The sequence below is a fragment of the Tursiops truncatus genome, chromosome 16 (assembly GCF_011762595.2).
Source record: "Tursiops truncatus isolate mTurTru1 chromosome 16, mTurTru1.mat.Y, whole genome shotgun sequence".
In the NCBI taxonomy this organism is placed as follows: domain Eukaryota; kingdom Metazoa; phylum Chordata; class Mammalia; order Artiodactyla; family Delphinidae; genus Tursiops; species Tursiops truncatus.
Window position 1 is genome coordinate 43,596,866 of NC_047049.1, and position 23,190 is coordinate 43,620,055.

A 23,190-nucleotide genomic window follows, 5' to 3' on the forward strand; every position below is an offset into this window, starting at 1 on the left:
AGTCTGTGAATTGTTCACCTCCTTACATGCTATTCAAAACTGATTCCCCTCTCCATCCCTGCTGGATATTGGTAAGTATACAACATAGCCCCAATAACATTTTTCCCACATTTACATGGTTTTCTTCTACCAGACAGCACATATCTCGAGGACAAGTACTAGATCCCTTATTCAACTTTTTAAAATCTCCAAAGGCCAAATACACTGCCTGATAAGGCATAGGTAGGTATTGGACTGTGCTCTTTCTTTTTAATTAATGAATGGGGAAAAAAAAAAAAACTTGGTCACTAATTAAGTAACTGATTCATGTAAAATACAAACAAAAATATCTTACCTATTCCTGGTGTTTTTAAATTACAGTATATATTTTCACAGCCAAGTCAACTTGTTTCTCCTATAGTCTACTTCTCCTACTAGATTGATTCCAAAGATTTTAGACTATGATAGAAAAAATAAATATTCAAACAAAATAGTTTACATACTTTTTTCATTTCCAATGCATATGCTTCTTTCCATTAACATCCCGTCTTAATCATCTTTGAATCTCTAATGATCCCTATAGTTTTTGGTATATAACATGTACTCAAATATTTGTTGAATGAACAAGTTATTTTCAAACTACTATGAGTTTGTTAGCATACTACAATTAATGAAAAAAGCTCCAATGCAAAACATTTTAATAGGCTGTCAAATATACAGTAATTAGAATTATCTAAATATCACTTATATAAAAATCGGTATATCACATTAGATGATTCTATAAAATAAAAACACAAATCACACATTGACAACAACCCCTGCAGTCCAAGAACCCCCCCATCAATAGTACAAATTACAAACACGTTTTTTAAAAAGACATTGTTTAGACATTTAAACCAAAGTAACTTTGACTAAATACATTCATTCATCAAGTACAATAAATTTAGCATAGTCACTAATAACACACAATTTTAGGTGCAATTTCACATGCTTTCATATATCTTCCAGTTCAATTCCCACAGTAAAGTGTCTTTGTGCACACCATATCCATTTATATGCAGGTGCATCATACATCATACTTAAGACTATTTCACTTCATAATTAAACGTGTTAATATATATTGTAAGTGAATACCAGGCCAAAATTTAACCTCAGTGATGACAAATTTAACAATTAAAAATGTTCTTTACAGTATATTCTAATTTGTTTAATTGCATGAGTACTATTTCCTCTTACTAAACACTATCAAAATAAGTAATAAGAATTTAAATATTAACTCCAGAAACATGGAGACTCCAACCTTCTTAAAATATTAACGAGCATTTTAAGTAACAATACAATCATTCTGTAAGTCAAAAAAGTAATTTCATATTCATTGCCAAATTTAAAATACAAATGATTTGAAGATTGAGCCCTAAAATATTTGCAGTAAATTGTAAAGTACAATTTTTAAAATGTGCAGTAATTTGCTTGTGAATATGTAATGGAATGTTTTTCACAGTAATGTTATGTTAAAACACTATTCTACATGAACAGTCTAAGTAAACGTACCTTTACCAGCAAAAGTGAAAAATTAAGGCCTTCTAATGCTATCTATAATTATTACCTGAACTCAAATGTCAAATAGAGGTTACAATGCTGCAAAGTATTATTTTTAACCTCTTTAACATATTGTTAGTTGCTTCACCTCAACTCAATTATTACCTTATATTTACACAAAGTTGAATGCTAGTTAACTTTATTATCTTTAAATAAGCATTTCTCCATATCTCTATTTTAATTTAGCCCCCAACCTACCCCAATCTAGAGAGAATGCTGGAAACGGTAAGGGCTTTGTCTGATTGCATCACAACTATATTCAGGGGTTAAAAATGTCACATTTATATTTTTGAATGAACTAAGATGCCTGGCCTCCATACACAACATGACTTGTTTTCCTAAAGCATGAATAGACAATTGCAACCTCTTTACATGACCAAATTGACTTTTTTTAATTGAAGTCTAGGCTATGAAGACATTACAGGATGTAATGGAAGGATAACCAAGGCTACAAATATATCAAATCAAGGTTAAAGGCACTGGATAAGGAAGATTATTACAAAGCATTGTAAACAATTTTTAAAGCAAATCAAGTTTTAAAGTATCAAATGCCAAACTACTAAGAGCAAATGGTACTAAACTGATGACAATGCTTTAAAATAGTGGACAAAATTTCTGTAATTTCACAAATAAAATTCTTTCATTGTTCTACCATTTTCTTTCATCCTACATAATCTTTAATATTCCAAGTCCTAGAAACAAATATGTTTCCAGTTGCATGAAACAAGAAAATGGCAACTGAGATATCTCTGAAAATTAATTCTACCTTCTCAAGTTACATTATTAATTTGATGTGTATACGGTATAGAGATATGAAGAACATCATCTTGGAAATCATAAAATAGTAAATTATACTCAATTAAAATCATAAAAAAAGATCTTATTCAGTTGAACACAATCTAAAGCCCCACAACAGCAAATTGTAGTGTAAAGAGGCATAGTAAGTACAATTTCCAGACACATAAAACAAATAACGAATACTGAGTTGAAAATACCACATGCTCCATGTTACAGTCATTTAATACACACATTTTCACAACTGTTTCTTGAAAAACTATTCAGATAAAATATTTAGCATTTATTATCAATTTTAATTTATTTGAATCTATGTAACTTCATCCATATTAAAATATCAATTAATGTAAATACTTTATTATAAAACTATTGTACAATTTAAATTTTTATTAGAGAAATGTATTCACTATCCACAATTTCTTAAAGTCCTTTTCATGAGTGCATTCCATAAGAAATACACTAAAATCATTTATATTTCCTAGGGGGAAAAAACTACGGTAATCCTATTAACCCAAACTATATCCTTATTATTATTTCTTGAACATTTAAATGTTTAAATATGCTTGGTGAATAGTGATCATTCATCCCCACAGTGGTAAATTTTAGCATAATGTTAAATGACTGGACTAGACAGTAAAATAGTCACATGTAGATAACACAAATAGATGCTTGTTGTTACATGTAAGCTTACTTATAAAGTAACATAAAATGGGCATTGGATAACAGTGAAAAAAATGTAAACAAACAGAATTAAATGTGAATCTCTTCCCTGAAGAACAAAAGATAAAAGTGTTTCTTGTTTTATTAAAACAAAACATTATCTACTGTATCAAAAAGGTAAGACACTGATTATACAAAACTAAATTTCCAAATATGGATAAAGAAAATATGGAACTGATTCACACTTTATTGAGCTAAAATGCACAAAAAATCTGATAATAATTAAATTTATTAAATTCATTGTACATATAGGTTGATACCACCCCATACAAAAAAAAAAGTCTCTTGTTTTGTTAAGATTCAAAATAGTGTTTAAATTATATGAGCTTAAGATTTATTGAACCACTATCCAAATAACAACAACAACAAAAGTCTACACTGTGGGACAAAAAAAGTAAAACTAAAAAATTTCTGTTAACTATGACTTGAACTTCATCCCCACAAAAAAAGCTACGGCAATACCCATTTAGGCAGCAGAGAAAAATATGAAGTCCTTATGGAAAATACCTACACTGACTCTAAATAAAAAATTTTAAATAATCAAATTTTGCTATAACAAATGCATATGAATTTTAAAGGTATTCAGGCCTAATAAATTTACTAAGCACAGAATCCATAGGGCATCTGTTACTTTTTTTTGTGCTCAGATACTTGCAAAAGTACACTCAGAGAGGGTTGGGAAGGTGAGATAAACATAAAATTGTGATACTTGCCTTCACACTAAAAGAAGGTCCTTGAATTTAAAAGTTTAATTTGCAATTTTGGGCGGAAAACAGTCTAACAGTTCACAAGTCTAAAACAATTTCCAGGAATATGGCAGAACTGTTAACTACTTAGATGTTTTATTAGTGAATCAAAGTGCAAGTAATGAAAACATAAACATTTAACATATTTGCAAATTTAATTTCAAAGTTCTGAATGTTTCCAATAACAAATAACTAGTTATTTTTTAAAAGGGGTGGATGTGAAACAGAGATAATACTTACAAATCTAATTTTTCCAAGAAAAATAGTACTGCCCCCCCTTCCATGAAGTTAAATTATAATTTCTCTCTTGAATATGATATACAACTGTTTTAAGTAAGAATGAAACAGAAGCATGAATTTAGACATGTACCAAACTCTGTATGACGTACTAATATACACACAGTATTTTTGATAACACTCACAATACTGGATGTTGTCCTTCACTGCTTATTAGAATTCTGAGAAACACTTTTTAGCAACATATATTCATACCACTGCTTAACTAAATGGGGACATATAAATACATGAATTGTAAAAGAAAAAAACTCTCAAAAGTTATTTAAAGGAGAAATAAGAAGAGTTTCAATCATCCACCTTTTTGAAGCTGCAGTAAAAGGTATTATATGGTTTATAATACTTGTCACAATGTAGTAAAATTCCAATTTTCCCATAAAGATTTTAAAAGAAAAACATTTTGTTCCTTGCAAATAACTTCTCTCTTCCCTAACCTTGGAAAGACTAATTATTAGTGCCCTTAATGTCAAGACTTTTGTTGTTGTTGTTGTCCATTTCAATGATCTTTTTCAAGAAGTATTTTGAAATATGTATATAAATGGAAATTAAAGTGAAAATCTGCTTTTGGAATACAATGATTCTAAACCATTTTACTTCTAAGAAGCACCTTTTGATATGCTGGTCTGAACTTTTAATATAAAACCGAAACAGTACTTATTTCTGTAGAATTTTCTCCAGTTTTAATAACTTCATACATAGCAATACTAAGGATATCAACCTGTGCTTTCTAGATTTTTGAAAGTGTTCTAATAATGTAATGAGTTTAGATATGGCTCATTGTTAAGGATGGGTGGACAGAGATTTCACAATAAATTGGCTACAGAAAGCTAACTAAACTTGTAATGACTGAATAATGGTTTGCATTTTGCTTAAGCCAAATAGATGTTTAAGCCACGTACCACCACATTCCCTGCTTAACATTCCTAAGTTTCTTTATTCTTTATAGTTTTCTAAAGAACAAATAATTAGTTTTCCTGAGTAAGATTATAAAAAAGTTAACCCTTCTACCAAAAGTATAAAGACAAATAAAATGTAGACTCACAATACAAATTTTTTACACAGCATTACAAGTGCAGAGTTATTAACTGCTGCTCTTCATTATGATTGCCCCACCCCTTTAAAAGATTGCAGCAAAGGATTCAATTGTCTAAAATACTCTGCAGTACAGTAATTAAATGCTTTAGCCCATAAACATATCCCTCATCTACTGTGTTGCTAGGGAACACATGAGCAAAGTCTATCATTCGCACTTCTACTTCCGCAATCTCTTGACAACCAGTGGGAAGATGGTAGAAGACTTTTTCCAGTTGGGAAAGTACGTTTCCGTTTAAATGTTCCTGTGACATGCTTTTCCACCCATTGTCTTGCTCTATATTTTCAACTTTCAACGAAGTCTGACTGTGATGCTTTTTTGAATACATTTTTCTGTGGCGAGCATACATTTTGGACAAGCTTTTGCCCACTGAAGCCTCTATTTTTCCATTCGCTGTGGAACTTAACACATGAAAGTTATTATTGTACTCTAGTACATCTGTGTCTGAGAGCTGTCCTTTGGACAAAAACTTTTCTGCTAAAGTTCTGTCATTCAATTTTGCAGTAGTTGGCTGAGATGAACCTTCATAAACAAACAGTAATGAACTTGCATAAAAGTTAAGCTGCTTCTGGCTTTTAAACCACTGCAGAATATTCTCAATCTTCTGAATACTGGCAGCAATAGCATCTTTTCTTAAGCAGAATCCATTATGAAAAAAACGGGAGACTCCTATAAAAAGGAAAATACTAGCATTATATTGAAATTATGAAATAACTATCACTTGGGAAGTAATCTCATCTTAGATACAATTCTTTAATTTTCTCCCATCAGCCCCTGCAATTAAGTGAACAGATAAGAATTCTAGTCAAACACAAAGTCTTGGAACTCAACTTAATTTCTGGTGAAGATGTTCTTGCTAGAAAACATATAAATGACACATATGTAACATGAAATACCTTATTTAGACAAAAAATTTACTACAGGTAGACTGCTAGTTTAGTGCTCTCTCTATACATTCTCTTAAGGAACAGGATTCCAAGATTTGCTTCATTTGCTATGAGGAATTTTACAGTAAGATTACATATTTGTTAGAATCACATTCAAGAACTACTCTAGAACCTTGAGTCAAATCATAACCATTTTTAATGATGTCAACAGCCCGTTACCAAAATACCAAACCATAACTGTACTTAATTTATGTTCTCGAAAATATTTATTAAATCAGTCTTTTCACAAAAGTTGAGCTCACTTTGGGGACTAGTACTACTCCAAGTTGAGTATGTTATTCAAAATTTGAGACGTTTACATGTTTTAACCTATCAGATTAGGCCTCTTATAAAATTATTTATGCATATTTTATCATATTGGGGAATTTATGGATACATGTAATTAAATTTTGCTGTTCCCCTACTTCGGGACAGAAACTGCTAAAAAATAGTCATATTAGCCTGAGAAATATTTTAATAAAGAGCCAATCTGGGGATTTCCCTGGCAATCCAGTGGTTAGGGCTCCATGCTTCCACTGCAGGGGACATGGGTTTGATTCCTGGTCAGGGAAATAAGATCCCACAATCTGTACAGCATGGCCAAAAACAACAGCCAATCTGAATATTAGCTTGCTATTGGTTAAGTATACCAAGGCAAATACTAATTGTTAAGGGCACACTATAGATGATTATTTTGTATACATAAAATAAAAATTCTTCAAACTATTTACATCACTCCTAAGTTCTGCCCCATCTTGGATAGAGCTAATAATAAACTTTAAAAGAATATTATTTCTGGAAATCTGTGCTATCACTGCTTTTATAATATCTTGGCCATAAATATTTTAGAAGCATATATGTTAAGACTTTATTGTGAACTGAATCATTATACCAAAGGAGAATTAAAACTGAAATCACTTTAGAATTATTTTGATAACTGTGTAGTAATAAAAGCAGTAAAGTATGGTTTTTCAATCCTTACCATCCTTTAGAGTTTCTTTTGTTAAGCTTCTTCCATAGTGCTGGTTTTGTGTCTCATAGCTATCAGAATGAACATGATAAACCTGTCAGAAAAAAGCACTGAATATTAAACACTAATACTCCTTGACCCAGGGCTGGGAGTGAGGAGCAGTGGACGGAATCCCAGCAATGCAAGGATGGTTAAAGATGGGAAGATCTACCCATATAATTCATTCTAATGGAGTTAAGATGAAAAAAAAAAATCATATTGTCTTATCATGCTGAAAAGGCATTTAGCAAATTTACATCCACTATCAATGAAAACTCTTTAAAAAGACAGATGAGTACTTCCAATATGAAAAGAATTATCCATCTCAATCCACCAAAAGTTAGCCTCAAGTTTAAAGTAGAAATAAGGAAGCATCTGTCCTAAAATACAAGAAACTTCCACAAAAAGTACTTTACCACAATGTGTTTTATCATCATTATTACCTAATATTGTTCTGGAGTTTCTAGCAAATGCAAATAGGTAAGAGAAAGAAATAAGAGGCATAATAATTTGAAAAGGCGGCAACAAAAATATTACTCTTTGTAGATAATGGTTGTATATTGGAAAATCAATTTAAAAACTAACAAAAACAATAAAGACTTGAAATGGTGACAATACAAATTAGTAAACAGAAAATAAGCTTTCATATATACAAACAACTGGCTAGAAAATGTAATGAAAGACCCTACTTACAAATCAAATAAAAAAGAAATAAAACATAGGAATAAACTAAAAAAGCCTAAGATCTATATAAAGACATCTTTAAAACACCCCTAAGATAAACACATAAACACATACCCATGTTCTCAGAAAGGAAGATTCAACATCATAAAAGATATAATTAATCTAGAAGTAAAATCAGATTATAATAAAACACCAACAATTATTTTAATCATATAAGCTAATTTTAAAGTTCATATAGAAAATCAAGAATTGCTAAGGAAAATCCAAATAAGATCAGTAAGGAGGGACTAACCTTGCCATCCTACTAGATATTAAAACATATTTTATTTATACTTTTTCCAACTTTATTGAGGAATAAATTACAAGTATAATTGTATATACTTAAAGTATACAATGTGATTATTTGGTATACATATACATTGTGGAATGATTACTAAGATCAAGAAAATAAACACATGCATCATCTCATACAGTTAACTCATTTTTAGTGTAGGTATGCAGTGTATGTATGCAGTGAGAATGCTTAAAACCTACTCTCAGCCAATTTCAAGTATACAATATCATATTAACTATAGTCACCATAGTTATGTATGTATGTATGCAGTGAGAATGCTTAAAACCTACTCTCAGCCAATTTCAAGTATACAATATCATATTAACTATAGTCACCATGCTATACATTAGTTCCTCAGAACTTATTCATCTTATAACTGAAAGTTTGTACCCTCTGACCTACATCTCCCCATTTCCCCCTTCCCTAAATCCCTGGAAACCCCCATTCTATTCTGTTTCTATGAGATCAGCTTTGTCTTTTGGGTTTCTTTTTTTGACTCCACGTATAACTGCTACCACACAGTATCTGTCTTTCTTTGGCTGGCTTATTGCATTTAGCACAATGCCCTCTGGTTTCATCCATATTTCCTTCTTTCTCATGGCTGAATGATATTCCATTGTTTAAAGAGGCACATCTTCTTTATCCATTTATCTGTAGACAAACACTTAGGTTGTTTCCATATCTTGGCTATCGTGAATATTGCTGAAATGAACATAGGAGTGCAGATATCTCTTTGGGATAGTAATTCCATTAAAACATACTTTAAAGTCAAAACATGAGAAGCTTGTATGTGATAATGGTATTTTAAACCAGTAGAAAAAGATGGATTATTATTAAATGGTGTTAGTATGATTAACTAGTGATCTGGAAAAAATAGGTTGTATTTATAACTTATACCAGGATAAATTCCAAATACATCAAAGATCAAAATGAGCAAAATAAAATGCCTCCCCACCCCAAGATAGAAGAATCCTTGAATAACTAATAACTAGGGAAGGCATTTCCAACTAAAACTCAAAAATTTCTACCACATACAATATGTTTTTTAAAATGTTCATAGTGTTTTTGCCATTCAGAAATTGAAAGACAAACAGAGAAAAGGTATTTGAAATTTATATGATGAACAAAGGGCATGTTTACTCTTATGGGAAAATGAACAACATATCTGAAGAGTTCACTGAAATCAAACAGCTCTTAAACATACCAGGAACACAGCCTACCCCAAAATTGTGGCAACCAAAAATGCCTCCAGACACTGCCAAATGACTCCCTGGGGAATAAAACTGCCCCTGGTTCAAAACCACTGCTCTAGATATCAGGCAGACTGCCAATATCTCCCACAATTATAAACGCATACAAGCTCAGCAATTCCCCTCTAGGAGCTTATCCCATAAATACCCTAGCACACTGGTGGAATGAGGTAGATCTCCGGTTAGTCATTTGTAACATTACTTGTAAGAGCAAAAGACTGGAAACAAGTCAAAGGATCCATCAAAGTAAAATGGTTAAACTGTAATACTGTGCCACTATGGAAAAATCTTCATGATATGTTAAACAAAAAAAAAAAGGCAAGATACAGAACAGTGTTCAAAGTAGGTAGGTTTTGCAATAAAGGAATACATATATGCAGCATTTACTTGTATATGTTTAAAATACTTCTGGAAGGATACACTGGAGAAAAAAATCACTATAATATAGTATCCTGTGTGCAAAGTGACTTCTCACTGTATATATTTCTATACTTTTTGGAGTTTGAGCCATATAACAATGTAGCTCATCAAATTTTAATTAAATATTTTTAAGAAGCATTAAGAATACATTGCTTTAGGGACTTCCCTGCTGGTCCACGTACTCCCATGCAGGCGACCCGAATTTGATCCCTGGTCAGGGAATTAGATCCCACATGCCACAACTAAAGATCCCATGTGTGCCACAACTCAGACCCGGCAAAGCCAAATAAATAAATAAATATTTAAAAAAAGAAGAAAAAGAATACACTGCTTTAGAAACTGATATTTTATAACTTTCAGTCTGATATGGCTAATTACCATCTATCTCAAATGCTTCACTTTATTCAAAAAGTTAAATTAGCTTTCCGACAGTGACGACCTCCCCACGAGAACATGCCTCTAGCAAAGGATCTCCTTCATCCCTCTCCAGAAGAGGAGAAGAGGAAACACAAGAAGTGCCTGATGCAGAGCCCCAATTCCTATTTCATGGATGTGAAATGCCCAGGATGCTATAAAATCACCACCGTCTTTAGCCATGCACAAACAGTAGTTTTGTGTGTTGGCTGCTCTACCATCCTCTGCCAGCCTACAGGAGGAAAAGCAAGGCTTACAGAAGGGTGCTCTTTCAGATGGAAGCAGCACTAAAAGCCCCTGGAATCAAGATGAATGGGAAACCATCCCAATAAACACATTTTAGATAAAAAAAAGTTAAATTAGAACCATGTTCTTACACCCACTTACAGCCTATTAAAGAAAGATAATTTATCTTGAACAAAGTGTTACTATGAATAGAAGAAAGCATTTCATAAATACCAAAATTACATTTGACTACAAGAAAAACTATTTTTATAAGAACAGTTAATCATAACCAAAATGTGTTTAAAAAAATATACTCATGTTCTCTATGCACAGAAATATGTGTAAAAGAGGATTTTCAAAGTGACAGAGGTATTAACTAATGCTATGTGGCAATCATATGGCAATATACAAATGTAACAAATCAATATGTTGTACAACTCAAAGACAATGTTATATATCATTTATCTTGCAATAAAAAAGGATGAAATTGAGAAATTAATAATCTGAGGAAATATATTAAATAGATACAAAAAACAAGTGAGAAGAATTTTCAAATACCCGGTCATGTAAACTAAAAACTAGGAAATGTACCAAAAAAGAGGATTCTCAAAATTGTCACCATTCTACTATTCAGGGATGTATTTTCTAAGCTAAGTTAGATTTCACATATGAAAAATCTAAATTTCACAAATAGACTAAAGCTAATCAGTTTCAGTGGGACTCCTTTATTGATATTCTCTCTTCCTTTATTTACTTATTTTTATTTATTCATTTATTTTTTTATTGAAGTATAGTTGATTTACAATGCTGTATTAATTTCAGGCATCTCTATTTACTTCTACTTTACTAGTTAAAGCTAGAATATAAAGAGGTCTGAGAATTTCTTCAGTCTCTACCAGTCCAGTCTTGGTCAATCACAAAGATATCTGTAAATCAAAAGTTACAGGGCTTCCCTGGTGGCGCAGTGGTTGAGAGTCTGCCTGCGACGCGGGTTCGTGCCCCGGTCTGGGAAGATCCCACCTGCCGCGGAGCGGCTGGGCCCGTGAGCCATGACCACTGGGCCTGCGCGTCCGGGGCCTGTGCTCCACAACGGGAGAGGCCACAGCAGTGAGAGGCCCGCGTACCTCAAAAAAAAAAAAAAAATACCACCTTGAAAATATTTTTAATGGAATGGTAAGCTGGAAGACATGAGTAGGACAGAATAACAAGCAAAAAAAGGCTCCAGCACTTCCTGGATCATATGAGTTGCTTATTTTACAGGAACTCATGTCAGGAGCAAACCAATTCAAATATCTCTAGCAAAACACGTTTCCTATTAACTCAAATCCTATTAATGGAAAAAAGGAATTTGAAGGGCTACTGTTATCCACTATTACAGAGGAAAAAAAGGTATACAAAAAAAGAGTCCGATTTTTAGACAATGTGATAACTAAAGATAAAAAGAGAAGAATCTTTTCCCCCAGTAATTAGGAATCAGTGATTAAGAAACGTGACTTCTCTCTTAAGTGCAAATATTTCTTTGTCAAAAATTTAAGTTATTGCCAAAAATATACTGGAACATCCAAAATTAAATCATCTAAAATCTTGAATCACAAGTTTTAAAGAACTTTCAGGTAAATTTCTACAAACTGTATTTCAATTACCTGTGGTTAATAAATATAATAAACCCCTACAGTTATATAGCATGTGTTTTCCGCGTCAATACAAAACTGGAAAATTAAACAACCATTCAAATAGTTAACCCAAAAGGATGCTATGTCAAAAAGCCAGGAAGTCCCAAAGCAAGCTGCTGATATATTAACTTCTCTCAGTTTGATACTCTAAGCTAAAATACACCCCACCTTCCTACATATAGTATGCTCTAGTCACCTTACATAAACTCCTATTTCACAATATGCTCTGCTTCTTGGTTTTCTACCTATTATTTTCCCCATTGCCAGTTCAAAATACCACCTTTTCCAAAGGCACTCTATACTCCTCTTTTTGTGACTCCCTTGTTCTTATAGTTCCTATTCAGTTTCTATCTCTTTTCTTACACATATCTTAATAAATCTTGTTATTAAATCAAAGTGAGTCTTATCATCTACACCATCTTGGGATCAAGGAAATAACAGTATAATTGCTGACAGTCATTTAAAAATAAGGAATTCCTAAACTGGCATGTTCTTCTACCCACCAAACCTCTTCCTACTACTGGTTAAACATAACAGAAAAGTATGTTAAAACTGATATATTTGATAAATTTCAGTCTATTCAGTTATATTAAGGGTTGTTTTTGGTGTTTTTTTTTTTTTTTTTAATTTAAAGGCAGGACTGTCTTGAAGGAGAATTTTTTAAATTTGGAACATTCATTCTAAAATTATTCAAGTCTATCTTTATTATTAGTCTACAAACCCACTGTGATTAAAAAGTTTAAAGAATTTACCACCTACTAAAGAAATGACTATTTGAAAAAAATCCTAACATAACTACTACTAAATTCAAGGTATGTCTCCCAATTTTAACATTCTAGAATAACATAATTAAATTTATATTCACATTCTCATTTATTATTTCACACTTCAATCATATCCTTTCTCAGATAAGTAAACAATATGTAATTATAAACTGCTAACTACTATATAAAGGAAGCCATGAAAACAAATAGGGGAACCCAAATTGACCTACAGATCCAAAACTATTCCTTACACCAAAATCCCAGCCGACACTTCTTTGCAGAAATGACGAGTTGATTCTAAAATTCGCGTGGAAGTTGAAGGGACCCAGAACAGCCAAAACAATCTTGGAAAAGAAGAACAAAGTTGGAAGTCTAACAATTCCTGGTTTCAAAACTTACTTCAAAGCTACACTAATCAAGACAGTGTAATTCTTGGGAGTTCCTTGGCGGTCCAGTGGTTAGGACTAAGTGCTTTCACTGTCGTGGGCCTGGGTTCAACACCTGGTCAGGGAACTAAGATCCCGCAAGCTGCACGGCACAGCCAATTAAAAAAAAAAAAAAGACAGTGTGGTTCTGAGAAAATAACTGCAAATCATATATCTGATAAGGCGTTAATATTCCAAATATATAAAGAAGTCAGACAATTTGATGGGACAATTTTTTGATTCAAAAATGGACAGAGGAACTGAATAGATATTTTGCCAAAGACAACATTCAAATGGCCAACAGGAACATCAGAAGGTGCTCAACATCACTAATCATCAGGGAAATGCAAATCAAAATCACAAGATACACTTCACACCTGTTAGAATGGTTATCATCAAAAAGACAACAAATAACAAGTGTTGGTGAGAATATAGAGAAAAGGCAACACTTGAGTACTATTGGTAGGAATGTAAACTGGTGCAGCCACTATGGAAAACAGTATGAAAGCTCCTCAAAAACTTAAAAATAGAACTACCATTATGATCCAGCAATTCTACTTCTGGGTATACACCCAAGAAAAAGAAAATAGGATATCATGGTGCTATATGCACTCCCTGTTCATTGCAGCATTATTCACAATAGCCAAGATATGGAAACAACCTAAGTGTACATCAATGAATGAATGGATAAAGACGTGGTGTGTACACACATACCTCGTTTTACTGCACTTCAGATACTGTGTTTTTCACAAATTGAAGGTTTACGGCAAGCCTCCATTGAACAAGTCTATCAGCACCATTTTTCCAACAGCATTTGCTCAGTTCATGTCTCTGTGTCACATCTGGTAATTCTCGCAATATTTCAAACTTTTTCATTATTATTATATTGTTATGTTATGTGATCAGTGAATTTTGATGTTACCATTATAATTGTTTTGGCACTTTTTTAGCAATAAAGTATTTTTAAATTAAGGTATGCCCATTGTTTGTTTAGACATAATGCTATTGCATACTTAACAGATTACAGTATAGTGTAAACATAACTTTTATATGCATTGGGAAACCAAAAAATTCTTGTGACTTGTTTTATTGTGATATCTGCTTTATTGCAGTGGTCTGGAGCTGAACCCACAATACCTCCAAGGTACGCCTGTAAATAAACAATGTAATACTATTCAGTCATGAAAAAGAAGGCAATCTGCCATTTGCAACAACATAGATGGACCTTAAGGGCATTACGCTAAGTGAAATAAGCCAGATAGAGAAAGACAAATACTGCACAGCATCACTTATACATGGAATCCAAAAAAACAAACCAAACTTATAGAAAGAGAGAGTAGAAAGTGGTTACTAAGGTCTGGGAGGAGGTGGGGGAAATAGGAAGAGGTTGGTATTCATCACTCAGTTATAAGATGAATAAAGTCTGAGGATCTAATGTAAAACATGGTGACTAAATTGATAACACTGTATTGCATAACTGAAATTTGCTAAGAGGGTAGAACTTAAATGTTCTCACACACACAAATAAAAGATAAATATGTGAGGTGATGGATATGTTAATTAATTAGATGAGTGAATCCTTTCACAATGTGTATGCATATCAAATCACCACAATGTTTACTTTAAATATCTTTATGTCAATTATACCTCAATAAAGCTGGGGGAAAAAAGACAGTGTGGTTCTGGCATAAAGATAGACAATATGGATCAACAAAAGAGAACTGAGAGTCCAGAAATAAACTCTTACATTTATGGTCAGTTTATTTTCAACAAGGGTGTCAAAAGCATCCAGTGGGGGAAAGAATGGTCTTTTCAATAAATGGTGCTAGGACAACTGAATATCCATATGCAAAAGAAGAAGTTTGACCCCTTCCTCAAACCACACCAAAAAAACTACCTTAAAATGTACACACATCTCAATGTAAGAGTTAAAACTATAGAAGAAAAATAGGAGTAAATCTTCATGACTTTAGTTTAGGCAATGGTTTCTTAACTATGACACCAAAAGCACAAGTAACAAAAGACAAAAAAAAAAAAAATTAGACTTCAAAATTTAAAACTTTTGTACTCCAAAGCCATTATAAAGAAAGTGGATAAACAATCCACAGAAAAAACCCAAATTAAAAATGGGCAAAGGATTGGAATAGACATTTCTCCAAAGAAGATATACACATGGTCAACAGCATATGAAATGAGGCTCAATACCATGAGCCATTAGGGAAATGCAAATAAAAACCACAATGAGGGCTTCCCTGGTGGCGCAGTGGTTGGGGGTCCGCCTGCCGGTGCGGGGGACGCGGGTTCGTGCCCCGGTCCGGGAGGATCCCACGTGCCGCGGGGCGGCTGGGCCTGTGGGCCATGGCCGCTGGGCCTGCGCGTCCGGAGCCTGTGCTCCGCGGCGGGGGAGGCCACAGCGGTGAGAGGCCGCGTACCGCAGGGAAAAAAAAAAAAAAAAAAAAAAACACAATGAGATACCACTTCACATCCACTAGGATGGCTTATAGTTAAAAAAAGAAAAAGAGAGAGAGAGAGACAATAACAAGGTTTGGGTTTTGGGTGAGGATGTGGCGAAACTGGAACTCCTATATATCACTGGTAGAAATGTAAAATGGTGCAGGAACTTTGGAAAAACACTTTGGCAGTTTCTGAAAAAGTTAAACTTAATCATAGCACCCACCAATTTCAAATTCAGGAACTACCCCCCCAAATAAAAACATAACGACTTGTATATGAATGTTCATGATAGCATTATTAATAATAGCCCCAAAGTGGAAACAACCCAAAGTTGACCAACGAACAAATGGATAAACAAAATGTGGTATATCCATACAACAATAAAAAGGAATAAAATACTGATTTATGCTAACATAGACAAACTCTGAAAACATTATTGAAAGAAGCCAGTCACAAAAGACCACCTATTGTATTACATGATTCCATTTATATGAAACGTCCAGAAGAGGCAAAGCTATAGAGTCAGAAAGTAGATTAGAATTGTCTATGGCTAGGGGGGTTGGAAGTTGGAAGGAAATGAGGAGTGACTGCTAATAGGTACGGCATTTCTTTTGGGGTGATAAAAACGTTCTACAATTGAATATGATGGCTGCCCAACTCTATGAATATACTAAAACCAATCAATTGTATACCTTAAATGAGTGAATTGAATGGTATATAAATTATATCTCAATAAAAATGTTATTAAAAAATATAAACAGAGGAACCTCATTTGTCTGGGGAAATAACACAACACGGGAGAGCAAAATCATATCTTAAAGTCAATGGAAATCCACTGAAGAGTTTTTAAGCTGGAGAATGTCACAATTAGATATACATTTTACAATGTTTGGAGAACAGACTGGAAGAGAGCAAAACTGACACTGAGAGTTCAGTAAAGATACTAGTCTAGAGAGGAATAATTTTGACAATGGGACTCAGATGCTTGGGAATTAACATCAACAGGATCGATGGATGGCTCTGAGAGGTGATGGTACTGTGAGGTTTCTCACTCGTAAAACTGGACGTATGGTGATGCCATTTACTGAGACAGAGAATAACAGGTTTGCTGCTACTGTTGTGGCTGTTATTTTGCAAGACAGATCTATGTCAGTTTTTTACATATTAGTCCTAGATGTCTTTAAGTTATCCAAGTAAAATGTCTAATAGGCTGTTAGCTATATAGATTAGGAGATCAAAGAAAAACCAGAAGCTGAAAATATATGTTTGGGAGTTATCAGTGTAAGTGAAACTGAACCAATGAGAACAAAGGACGCTACCTAGGAAGAAATAAAAAAGAGAGGGAGGCAGTAAAATGGAACTAAGCGGAATCCCTCAATATTTAAAGAACAAACAGAAAGAAATGAGCTGGCAAAGAAAACTGCAAAGTGGTCTTAGGAAAAAAACAAGAGAGGGTGTAGTGTTATGGACACAAAAAGGAATGTTTCAAGGAGGACCTAGTCAGTGTTGAAGGCTGCTTTTCAAAGTGAAGTAAGGTGAGTAATGAAAAATGCCATTTGGATTTAGTGACATGGAGACGTCATTAGGGAACTTCATGAGACGCCAATCTAGTGGCATGATGAAGCCGAAGCCAGACTGGAATGGATTGAAGAATACTGAGTGGGAAGTAAGGCAAGAGAAACAAATGTAACTAGTTTGGGTGCAAAGGCCAAACAATTTAAATCCATTGCTGGAGAGCAGAACAGGATAAAGATGGGTTTTGATTTTTTTTTTGAGAGTGATTTGAACATATTTAAAACAAAAGGAAAAAAGAGTAAAGGAAGACAGAAGTTGAAGATATAAAAAGGACAAGAGAGAATCAACAGTATTAGGCTCCTGAAGAGGTGGGAGACAATGAGATCCAGAGGACATAGGGAAGGGCTGTCCTTAGGAAGATGGAAAATTCTTCAACGTAACAGGAAGGAATAAGGAGGAAATGAAAGCACTTGCAGGTTAGGTATGTACATCTGTTAGCAGGAAATTAAAGGAAATCCTGTGTGATGGCTTATTTTTTCTGAAGCAGAAGGCAAAGTTATCTGCTAAAAGAGAAGGAAAGCAGGAGGGTGAGAGATTTGAAAACAGTAAAGGTTTAAATAACTACCCAGTCAGATTCCTTTGAGATGTTTATTCCATGTTTGTTTTACCATTATTCCACTACCCTTTTCCCCTTTACTATATACCCACATTTAATTAGAGTTTTCTAAAATGAAATAACTGTGTCAATAATTTCTTTGGTTTTATTTACAGACTACCAAATTCAACTGTGCTGTTTTAACTATCACAGTAACAATTCATTTATAATGCTTCCTATTAACTCTCCTGTTTAAAACTCAAAAGGAAGACTGTATATCATCTTACATGATGAATTTCAAAATGACCCATTATGTTTTTATAGAAGCAATAATTTATCATATATACAAATTTTACCTCCAGACATCTAGGCATACCATTTATTTAGAGGATTTTATTCCACATTCTTAACTGTGGCATATTGTTTGTGAAGATGGCCTCAACATCCTTGTGCACACTGCCATTTGTATTTTGACTTCCCTATTCCCACCATCAGAAGTGGGGTCTTCTTCTCCCTATCAATATGGACTGGACCTATGATGTACTTTGACCTATAAAACTCCATAGAAATGACAGAAAGTGATTTCCTAACCTAGATTTTAACAGCTCTTGTAGCTCTCACTCTTGCCTTCCTGGAATGTAGCACATGAAGAAGCTCCACTTAGCCTTCTGGAAGATGAGGAACCTCATGGGAAAAGGCTCAGCCAACAGTTAGTATCAACTTGTAGACATAAGAGTGAGGTTATTTAGACCACCAAGCCCCAGCTGAGCCATCAGATGAGTGCAGCCACAAGAGGGAACCTGGATGAGATCAGAAGAACTGACCACCTGAGCCCAACTCAAATTGCCAATCCAGAGAAACATGAGCAAAGAAAATAACAGCTTTAAATCACAGTCTGAAACAATAAGCTAATGTTTAATTTCACTTTTCTGTTTTAAATATACAGAAAAATTACTGAATATATAAACTTGCACTTTTCTCATGGGAAAATCATAAATAATATCACATTCACTTATCGTGTTACTTATTTTGCACCTAAACTTAAGACTTCTTTAATACAAAATTATCAGAGTCAGAGCCTTGAGGTTAAGCTATTCATTTACTTATTAATCATGTTCTGTATATCAGAATAATTCCTGACACTGCCCACATACCAGTGAACAGAAGAGGTAAAAATCTCTGCCCCACACTGGGGAGTTATGGATAACCTAATACCAAAATATATGTGACATCTATAATTTTCAAGGGAAGAACATGTAACAAGAAACGTGTATATTACACTAAAAATCACTCTTACCCTCATGCCAAGCACCAAGAACCCAATCTCTTCCATTAATGGGTACTTGCTGACCTGTTGCTGAATCTTCTCAGATGAAGCAAAAGGATCATAGCTTTTCCGCCCTATCTTTACATCCATTATACAGGGCTTATTAAATTTATGGGTCACATCTTCCAGTTTTAGGTATAAATCTGTTATTAAAGAAAAACTCTAATTAGTAATAGGAAAATATATTACTACTCAAGGAAAAACAAAAATGAGGAAATCTTAAAACTGAGAAAAAAGTTAAAACAAGTCCAGAGTCAACAATTATTATTACTCCACCTGAAAAGAGAGAGAAAAAAAAAAAAAAAAGACTGACCAACAAATTTATAACAGGTATAAATGTCCCAGAGAAACTCTTGCAGGAGATGGAATAAATAATATTCAACCATAAACAAAAGCTATGAATTAGATATAAGGCTTCCAAGGACATTAAAAAGGCAATGAGATTATTTTAAAGCTGTCCCAGAATACATTCTCCTTTTGAATATAGTTTATATCATATATGCCTCAGCAGATATCAATATTTTAATAATTTTAAGTCTTCATTTAAAATTAGTAATAGGAATAAATCCTTTCCACAGAGGACACAACAGGTATAGGTTAAGAAAGGTAAATCAATCCAAATGATGGTCACTGCCAAATATACGTTCTAGTCTTACTAGTCCCAAAGGAAAAACAAATATCCTGCTTTTTAGAACACAAGAAATCCTCAAAAGTTCATTTGTAAATAACTTTGGCATCCTGTATACATCTTCCCTCAGAAAACTATTATAAATGGAGATTCGAGTAAAAAAATAAACATCCCAGTTATCACACACGGTAGCTGACCTTATAGTTTTAGCTTGAATAAGAGTCCAGGTGCACTGAGGGACAGAAGTAAGGAAAGAAATTCTTCCCCCACTTCCTGGGTGAATGAGTCTTCCCAAATAAAGTTCTGAATGAGATCGTAATTTTCAGTTACAAATGTAATACGAAGCACTTCTCGTAAAAACTTTTCCTCAAAGACAGAAGAGATTATATTTTCTTTTTATCAAAGTAACAAGGTTTTACTTCTTTAAAGTAAATAAAATTTAAGTAAATAAATTATTTTTAAAAATTTTATCTCTTAGTGAAAGGAAAATGGCGAGTGGGAGGATTATAACCTTGTAGAACTAGGTGAAGTCAAGTGACAAAAAAGGAACTGCAGCCTAAGAGACCAGCACTGGCAGAAACAAGAAGGAGCATGTCACATTTTAAGAAAGTTTCTAACAAATGGACATCTTCAACAGGATAAGAGAAAGTAAAAGGTCTGGACACACACATGAACCTGCCGACAGTGAAGGTAATGAGACAAGTAGGAATATGCTGATCAAGAAACTGGAACCCACCCATTTCTGTGCTTTAAAAGATAACCACAGGAGGGGATGAGAAGAAGAGAAAGGAGGTAGCGCAGGACAGGCCCCTTCAGATTCTCTCTTCCCAATTTCAGCTACCTTGAGCAAAACAGAAGGAAACCAATCCATCCTCTCCCTAAAGTTATATAAAAATTTCAGTAACTAGGCTTATATTTCAAGTATCAGAAAAGACTAATTAGATCCTAATATAGTAAATCATTAGCATTCACAAATTTATCATCATTAATTTCCATAACTCAAGAAACCCTAAAAGCCTTACTGAGGTGAGACTATGTATGGGAGTATAAAGATAGTGTGTAAACCTAGCTATCACAGCATCTATAGTTCAGCGTAGGGTTATTATTTTCTACTTGCCAATTTGGTAGTGATTAAAAACAAAAAATAACCTGTTTGTTGTAATAAGATAGAAACGTCAGAAGCTAGAGTAGAGACTTTGCAAACTGCATATAAAATCCCTATTTTTTCCTTCTCTTGCGAAGGAGAAAAATACAAATGCAAACTTTCTTTATAGTGGGAATACAATAAATGTTTGCTGAAAGAATCAATGTTTGCCCTTCTCATTCTTACTGCCCAGGGGAACTTTGGGTTTGGCCTTTCTGATCCTGTAATAAATTGAGCCATTCCTTCAGTAAACAGGCTTAAGTATCATCGATTTTATTTGACATTTATTTTGACTAGGCAAATGTTTGTCACTATCTTACTTTCAGGTTCTTGATATGTTTTATATGATTGGAATTACCAAATAACTGCTAAATTATTATTAGCGTTAAGTTAATAATCATTAAATTAAGGCCTACTGAGAGTTGGTTTAGTGTATTCTTTTAGTTCTCTGGCTTTGATTTTTTTTTAAGTGAAAAGATTTTGAGATTTTCGTTTCTCTTTCCCTCTAAGTTATTAAAAAAAAAAAATCAAAACTTGCTTTAGAGATGCAGAGTTTTAAAAACAGAATATGATGTTATATATCTAGCAGCTTGCCACAACTGCTTTTGAATAAAATAGGTAAATAGGAAAATGAGGCATGATCTGAGCACTGAGATCTAAGCTGATTTTTTTTTTACAGGTTATTATCACTAGAAATTAATCTGAATACTAATTCCCTCTGAAAAAATGCTATTAGCAAATTATTTCAGTAGAAGACAGTTCAACTCAAAGTAGGTCAATCTCAAGACTTAATAGCTTAAATGACCAAAGGCATTTTACAACAGGGGAGGCTCATTTATAAGGCAATGCTACAGACTGGATAACAAAGGACACTTTTTCAGCTAAGCCCTTCTGGGTATAGTGGAACAATATTTTTCAATCTTTAGGTATGCAAAAAATATGTTCTAAAACTCCGTGGCCCAAATCTGATGGACTAAGAATAAGATAATGTTCTATCTGGAATAGTTTAGGTTCATTGTAACCAAGGTCAAAGAAATAAATTAAACTATATTAATATGATGTTTGGAAAATAATTATGACTATTTGATATGATGTAACTTGTAAGTAAAGACAGATTTTTGAATATTAAAACATGAAGAGAGCTGATTTTTTCATATATACACATATATATGCATGTGTGTATAAATCATAAAGATAGCAAAATAACTACATATACTTTTTTAAATTCTTAAAAGCTCTATTTAGGACAACAGATTCTGATGAAGCCAGTCTGTCAGAGGTCTAAGGACTGGCATTTGTGAACCTCGGAGCTAAAAGATATTCTATTAAGCTTAGTCTTGGTATTTGTATAATAAATAATAGGACATCTATTTTTCATAAATACATGGATCTCATTACAAGAGGTCACACTGACTAGAAGTATAGTTTAGTTTAACAGGCTGTGGCCATAAGGGATATATCTGTTATTTACATATTAATTTATGGAAAATATATATAGAATTTCCATAGTTCCTTAATTTTTTGAGGTAAAAATCATGAAGATAACTACCAGGTATTCTAAAATACGCCACTTCATGCTGTTATAAGCAGACTATTAAGTAAGACTTCTCAGTGGCTATACCAATGGCATAGTTAACATGCTCAAAATATTTATATATTTCATGCTGTTGATGATAGTATGTATAAGATTACACAAGGTTACTATGAATGCAAAAGCTTTTCTATTTTAAATATATTTTCTATTTAAATATATACGATTAAATATAACTATCTTAAATATTAATATAAATTAAATACTTATGTTGTTTTCTAATACATTAAGCATAAAAAAATTCTACTGATGGAATATAGTCCGACACTCTTAAGAAAAAAAAGGCAGAATATTCCCCAGTATCAAAGGAGAAAAAAATAAAAATATCTGAAATACTGTGGAAAAACTGAAAGACCTACAAAAAACTAAACAGTCAAGATGAGATAACCAGTTCTTTTAAAGGAAAGACAAGGGTGAAGACATTTAGAGAGTTCAAGAAAGACTTATTCAGATCCCCTTAATGAATATTATTGATTGGATAAATCATTAGAATATGGGTTCCAAGTTTCATCACATTCTTCCCCACCATATCTAGGTACTGGCTACCATCTTCATTTCTGAACCCCCCAAAAAGGAGAAAAGGCCT

The 23,190-nt window shown here is 33.2% G+C and overlaps 2 protein-coding genes across 6 annotated transcripts in view; one reads left to right on the forward strand and one right to left on the reverse strand.

Moving 5' to 3' along the window:
* Positions 1-660: 660 nt before the first annotated feature.
* Positions 661-23,190, reverse strand: part of IPMK (inositol polyphosphate multikinase) — a 41,894-nt gene continuing 19,364 nt past the window's right edge. For all 5 annotated transcript variants that reach the window (XM_019934832.3, XM_073793329.1, XM_019934907.3 and 2 more), the window contains 3 exons: positions 19,212-19,384; positions 7,135-7,216; positions 661-5,895 (listed from right to left, as the gene is read on the reverse strand). In XM_019934832.3, coding sequence (XP_019790391.1) covers positions 5,273-5,895; positions 7,135-7,216; positions 19,212-19,384 — 878 coding nt within the window. In that variant the 3' untranslated portion in view covers positions 661-5,272. The remainder of the gene's footprint in view (positions 5,896-7,134; positions 7,217-19,211; positions 19,385-23,190) is intronic.
* LOC101328648 (small ribosomal subunit protein eS27-like) lies at positions 10,292-10,616 on the forward strand. Its single transcript, XM_004314264.4, has one exon. The coding sequence runs from the start codon at positions 10,303-10,305 to the stop codon at positions 10,552-10,554; it is 252 nt and encodes an 83-aa protein (XP_004314312.1). The 5' UTR covers positions 10,292-10,302; the 3' UTR covers positions 10,555-10,616.